At 40.0% G+C, this 6,996-nt stretch overlaps 1 protein-coding gene across 1 annotated transcript; it reads left to right on the top strand.

Annotated features, from left to right (window-relative positions):
* The first annotated feature begins 300 nt into the window (after positions 1 to 300).
* On the top strand, positions 301 to 3,971 carry ptger4a (prostaglandin E receptor 4 (subtype EP4) a). The gene is made up of 2 exons (XM_010797330.1): positions 301 to 1,357; positions 1,762 to 3,971. The coding sequence occupies exons 1-2, from the start codon at positions 575 to 577 to the stop codon at positions 2,326 to 2,328; spliced, it is 1,350 nt and encodes a 449-aa protein (XP_010795632.1). The 5' UTR covers positions 301 to 574; the 3' UTR covers positions 2,329 to 3,971.
* Positions 3,972 to 6,996: the final 3,025 nt, after the last annotated feature.

Here is a 6,996-nt window from a genome sequence, read left to right as displayed (position 1 = left end):
TTTGAATTTCCCTGGAAGGGGATAACGTTTGTTCAACATTGGCTGTGCAATCTTTTATTGTGGTGGTACTTTATCGAGCACACTGAGTTTCACCATTCTTGTAATCAACATGGTTTAATTATAAATGGAATTGGCTGTGGTACGATAAAAATTGTCACCTCTGTATGACGGTTGCAAAATATGTCCAAGGTCTTTGATGCACCAGGCAGAGCAGGCAGTGGAGTGAAACTAAGGGGAGGGACTGAGCTCAGCAGGAAGCTTAAAGTCAGTCTTATTTCAATGAAGTCTGAGCTGGTGTCTGCTGCCTTTATCTCTCTGTCCTGTGAGCGAGATGTGCTCTTACAAAGCCAGCTGAGGACTAACCACAGCAGCTGCTACATGATGCTCGGCAGGGGGAATTGAACTTTTTTCAGGAGTCGGTTTTAAGATAAGGTTCAAACAGTTTTTTTCAGATTTAACAATGTTGCCCAGAATTATTTTATGTGCACTTCTATCCGTTTATTGCTCTGGACTAGAAATGATAGCGTTAAGAAAAGTTGTTTCTCGACTTTAACTGCGTTTGAAGGACATAACAATGAATAATCAATCGATGACAGGGAGGACAATGGTCCCGACCATTCCTTCCATAATGTTTATTTTCGGGGTGGTTGGAAATGTCATCGCCATCGTAGTTCTTTGCAAATCCCGCAAAGAACAGAAGGAAACCACGTTTTACACTCTGGTGTGTGGACTGGCAGTGACGGACCTGCTGGGCACACTGCTGGCCAGCCCGGTCACCATCGCCACTTATGTGAAAGGCTCGTGGCCTGGAGAGGACGCGTTGTGCCAATACTTTGGATTCACCTTGCTCTTTTTCTCCCTGTCGGGGCTCAGTATCATCTGTGCCATGTCCGTGGAGAGATACATCGCTATAAACCATGCCTACTTCTACAATGACTATGTGGACCAAAAACTGGCGGGTTTGACTCTCTTGGCGATCTACATCTCCAATGCGCTCTTCTGCGCCCTGCCGATTGTCGGCTTTGGACAGGTGAAGAAACAATACCCGCAGACTTGGTGTTTTTTAGAGTGGAGGAGCAACAAGACCAGCGATGCAGCCTACTCCTACACGTACGCGGGCTTCAGTTCTATTCTGATCCTCGCCACTGTTATCTGCAACGTGCTGGTGTGCGTGGCTCTGATTCGGATGCACCGGCGATACGTGCGCAGGATGTCGCTGGGAACCGATCTGGGGCGCACCGTGGAGCCGCCGAGGAGAGGACGCAGCTTTGGACGTCTGGCCGGTGCAGAGATTCAGATGGTCATTCTGCTTATAGGCACTTCGGCAGTGGTGCTTATCTGCTCCATCCCTCTCGTTGTAAGTTCTCTGTTTCTGCGTCATGTAGACTCTTTTGATCCTTTACGCACTAAATGTAAACTTCTTTTTTTTGCAGACCAAACAATTTGGTTAACATGTTACTTGTTGCCATATTTTTGCCGTTCTCTGGCTTTACTCCATTACCCACGTTTTACGCACGGCTCCCAACCCCATCCAAATCCAAGTGGTGTTATAGAGAAAAAGAGTTTAATCATGTTTTTATTTTCGTCTCCCTGCTCTTCATTTTTATTAGTGTGTCTTTCACTCTTTTCCTCAGAAACACACATATACTGCTGCAAGCTCACACATATTTTCCTCAGAAACACACATAATCAGCTGCAAGCTCACACATAGTTGGAAGCATTTATCTATCTACTCATAATGTATTCTTTATTCCCTTATAGGCTCAGGTGTTTTTGAACCAGCTGTATAAAACTCCAGTGGAGCTGCGTCTGGACAAAAACCCTGATCTACGAGCGATAAGATTCGCCTCCTTTAATCCCATTCTTGACCCCTGGATCTACATCCTGCTCCGCAAGGCCGTTCTCCTCAAACTCATTGAGAAAATCAAGTGTTTATTTTGCAAGATAGGAGCACAGAGGCAACAGAGACAGGGAAACCTACACATAGACGCCCAACAACTCTCCTTGGCCATTTCTAACCAGGACTCAAAGTCGTTGGTTTCCCACGACCTGAGAGACTTCACCAGCAGCTCCCGGACCTTCCTCTATCTGCCAGAGGGAAGTGAAGTGTACAAAGGAAGCTGCCATAAATCAGACACACCCTCTGGTTCACAACCTTCATCAGTCAGAAACTCACAAGCATCTTATTTGTCTGAGCAGGGCAGCGTTGAGGCTCAGAGTAGAGAAGGGACACATGTAATCAGGGACCTTTCAGCTCTGCCATGCCCAAAAGACACAGCACTTCAGGTGTCGTTGAACACACAGACAGTGGAGGAAAAATGCATCTGATTTTACTTTGTATAAGGGAAAAACTCTAAATTCACTCTGAGTGAGACTGTCTACTCAATGGCTTCTCCAAAAGTGAACTTTTAAATCTCTGAAAAATGAGGCACATAAAGAAAATAAATGACTCTTGTGATGCGGGGGACATGAAGTGAGAAAGGAAGTTACACTTGAAGTGCGGTGAGCTTTATTCTCCGGTTTTTCTCTGTTTCAGCATCCAGCTACCTCAAGTGACCATCTCTGACTGTATGAGCGATGTGTCGTTTTGCCTAAAATGTCGTTCTAACAGAGATTACCCACACCTCATGACTCAATATTCAGTGATGGAATATATCTTTCATAATTTCAGCTATATTAAAACCTATAACTGTGACATTCAGTAAATGGGTCCAGTTAAATCATTGAGTCACAGGCTTGTGGTTAATATGATACATTTAAACAGTATTGAATGTGAGTAATCACTGGCATGTGTGCTGCCATTGTAATTTATATATTTAACCAACTCTAATGTACACCGCTTTTTGAAGGACATGAGTTAGTTCCATGACTAATATACAGTGCAGTATTATTATGTGGCAAACCCTTAGGGTTTTGTTCCTAAGCCCTGGAATACACACATAGTCATCTAAAACTAGGAAAACCTTTTTTCCCATCTTACAATTAGGCTACAATGATTCACGTAACACTTATCTCTCCCCAGAGCTACAGAAAAGGTGTTAACCTGTGGACAGATGTTGCGTTAATGTTGAGTTAAGCAGCATCTGATATCAAACATATTTCAGCACACTTGAGAGAAAATGTGTTGTAGATGATTGATGTTGTGTAAAATATGGTTCGTAATAACATTATTATTCTCCAGGAGAAGGTTATAGTTGATAAATCACACGCCTCAAGGGACTGTCCACACTAAGGATGTGTTTGATCAGAACACTTTTTCATGAATTTCTATTTTCAGCACAAATATCCAGAAAATCAGGGCTTTACAAAAAGTTTCAAACACTTAGCTACAATCATTTTCATTGGCAGATATCTATCTATCTAACTTCACTCAAATGTGGGGGTTAAAAAAATCAGAAAATTGTCCATTTCTGTAAACATCATTTCTGTGATTTCTCATAATGATAGTCGATTGGCTATTTCTGCGGCTGTATTACCACTATACATACATATATATATATATACATACAATAGACTGAACCTTTGAACGTTTGAGCTTTTTCACTCAAATGAGCTTTATGTCTTAGTTTCAGCATCTTTGAGGCAAACTCTGCCTCCTTTTCCCTGTTATCAAATCAGCTCCAGATTGTTGCTTTATGTAATGGATCAAATACCTGCCTTTAGGATAAGCCAAATGATATTTGGCTTAAGTGGCTTGTTAAACAAGGTCTTTAATTTATTTTTAAATGTTTATATTTAAATTATGCACTTTATTTTATATCATGTATGTATTGTGATGTAGAATTAAATCTGTGGCCACACATTTCATGTCTGTAAACGTTATGTGGTTTGTGCTAGAGTCTAGCGGTAATAACTGAGAACTTTACGAAAGAAAATGTGTACATTTTATAATGAAGCTGTAATGCCCTTGCTATTGTTTCACAGCAAACATGACCTGTGACATGTCGCCATATGTTGTCAACATAAAGCGGAAGTTAATAATATGAGCACCAAGTTTCTCACACTCTCTTTTCCTGCTAAGGTTTGGTGAGATCCTCTCATGACCCCCATTATCACAGACAAATGGCCCGAGAAGAACAGGCTTCTCCAAAGTTTATAGACAAATAAAGGAACGTTTAACACTCTGCGGTAAAGTTAGATACAATTAGGATTTTTCGAAGTGTACGAAAAGCCTATGGGTCTTAGTAATGTGTCAAATAGCTAATGCCAGACAGACAGAAACAGAGAATGGAGGGGAAAAATATCAGGAAGTTGACCCTGCCGGGACAGCTTCTCTCCGGAAACAATAAACAAAATCTAAGGCTCCAATTCATTGCAATTAATCTTAAACAAGCATTGCAGTGACTTTGATAAACACGTTTTGAAGACGCCTGAAAGAGTAGTGTAACATTATCCTGTAGACTCTAGGAACAATACACATTATTGAATCAAAATTGTGAAAAGATTAAGCTTGATGTTCAGTAGCGGTATGCTGTGATATGTAAAACAAGCCCTCCACTCCATCCTCTTTGCTGTCAGTCTGCCAAATAACTTGTATAAATGAACAACCAAAGAGGCTGATATTTACCGCCTGCGTGAACAGGGTCACAGTCACATCCTGTACAAATAAGAATAGCCTCACTGACCTTTACTCAAACAAATCTAACACAAGTCTTTTCGAAACATCAGCAATAAAGGAAGATTATTTTGTTGCATATGTTATGATAAAAGGAGGTGATGCTTGTGAAAAAAGGATCCTAAATCACATACAAGTTGACATGAACGTCATTGTGAAGCTGCTTTACAACACACAGGTCCTTGGGTGACACTCTGCACCCTGTCTCCTCATGTGCTCATTGATAAACAGCAGAAAACACCTGCTGCTCCTCCACCTCTGCTGTCAGCCTCAGTTGTAAAGGACACTAAACAATCCCAGTCTGGAAAGACGCCAGAACCAAAGCAGAAGTGATGCAGGAGCTGATAAATGCTCGATGGAGGTAAAAGAGCCACAGGCTTCTTCCCGTAAGTAATAGAGAAAATAGGAGATGAGATTAGTAAAAACATGATTCTCTACAGTGTTCCTCTCACATTAGTGCCAATATCAGCCTTTGTGATGCCAATGAAGCAATAGGATCTTATTGCTAATATGCTATAACAACAAAGAGCTTAGACCTTAGATGGTCAGTTCGCCCTCACATCTCACCAACCCAGCAGATGGTCCAGCTGCAACATTTTCTTGAAAGAGAACTGCAGTGAGTATCAGGGAAACTATTTTTATTTAAAAGATGTTACTTTTTTGTGCTGTGGGAACCATAAATGAAATTCCCTTCACCAACTTTCCTCAATTTACTCATCACGAGGAATGCTACTCGCTCCCTGAAAATAGTTTATTTCTTCAAAGTGAAGATATCTGGCCTTATATAAGAGAAAAAAAACGTTTTAATGAAAGCTTGTGTTATAACAAGCTGAGGAAGTCTGTTGAAAAATGCTACTGAGGATATTTGATCATCCTTTTGATTTAATTTACACAAAATGGCTGAAGTGCTTTAAGGTCGTGGCAGAAACCTCAGGGCAAAAATCTCACAATCTTCACAGATAAAACTTAAACTATTGATGGCATAATACTCATTACTAATGTTGTGTCTTTAGAGTTTATATAAGGCAAGGCAAGGCATGTTTATTTATATAGCAACTTTCAACACAAGGCAATTCAAAGTGCTTTACAAAAATGAACGACATCAAGAGCATTAAGGAAACACATTATAATATGGCATTTAAAAACAGACATTAAAAAGCAAAGATAATAAAATAAAATAAAAATAAATACATGAATAAAATGTACAGTGCAGTGTGAGATATAAATAGTTCAATTAAAAGCAACGGCAAAAGTACAAGTCTTGAGCTTGGATTTAAAAAATACGAGAAGAGAATGGTAACAGTTATTGCCATTTATACTATTGACCAGAATAAAGGTGTTTATTTATGTGTTGGTCTTATCTTAATATCTATTTGTTTAACCAGGTGAGGCAATTGTAGATGGATACCTGTTCTGCGATAGAGAACGGGCCAAGAAACAGTAGCAAAAACCAAAATTAGTGAAATAGATAAACCAAAAATAAACGTAGTTTGGGTAAAATCATAGTGCTATTATCACATCTATGATTGAATCTACTAATACAATCTGACCTATCTTGCTATCTCTTGCTGCAGCTCAGTGAAGCTGCCGTGTGTTCAGTTTGCCAGGCGACGGCAATGCAAACAGCTCCCGGCCAGGAATTAGTCACCCTGCTGACTCTGTTAAGTCCCGCACAAATATACAGTATGTAGAGTCACTTATTTCAAAGCTTTAACGCAGAATTATGGAAACCAGCAAGTTCCCATGAAATCAGCAGCTAATGGGTATGACTTTGATCTCCGCTGTTATATAATTCCAAAGCAACTAGGAAAATCTTAACCACACGAGATGACCTGTCAGACAACAAGCCAATCAGACACAGATATGTGGACTTTAAATGTACTTGTACATGTTTAGACTTGTTTTAATTTAGGTTATTTTTGTGTAGTGAATTTTCAGTTCAGAAATAGATAAAAGAGTTATCTATCTGCTTTTACAGTTTCATCTTTTTGTCTGGAGATGTATTGTGCCCCCATACAGGAAAGCATTTTAGCATCTGCTGATGGTGCTGATGTGTGTGTGTGTGTGTGTGTGTGTGTGTGTGTGTCATTCAATATGTGTGTGGGTGTATTCACTTGGGTCACACAAACTAAGTGTTTTCCTCAGTAAGTCAAATACTCTCAGGTTTAGTTTTCACTGGATCAGTAAATTCATATTGGTCACATACCTTTAATATTGGATGTTATTACGTTCCCTTCTGAGCTAGGGGAATCAAAGGGAAGCAACACAACCAGATTGGTATTGGTATAATTATAAGTGGTTTTAATGCACAACAGATGAACAAAATGGCAGGCAAACAGCCTGAAACAAACAAAAGAGCCAAAAACACCGGTTTAAATAAC

This window comes from Notothenia coriiceps, unplaced genomic scaffold (genome assembly GCF_000735185.1).
Source record: "Notothenia coriiceps isolate Sejong01 unplaced genomic scaffold, NC01 NC01_scaffold00037761, whole genome shotgun sequence".
In the NCBI taxonomy this organism is placed as follows: Eukaryota; Metazoa; Chordata; class Actinopteri; order Perciformes; family Nototheniidae; genus Notothenia; species Notothenia coriiceps.
The sequence above is the reverse complement of the archived record's forward strand: the minus strand, read 5'-3'. Positions and strand labels throughout refer to the sequence as shown.

Bases quoted from the DNA above. Each gene is read 5' to 3' on its own strand.
- ptger4a (XM_010797330.1), top strand. From the start codon at position 575: ATGAATAATCAATCGATGACAGGGAGGACAATGGTCCCGACCATTCCT. The intron at 1,358-1,761 runs GTAAGTTCTCTG...ATTCCCTTATAG, and splicing joins TCTGCTCCATCCCTCTCGTT to GCTCAGGTGTTTTTGAACCA.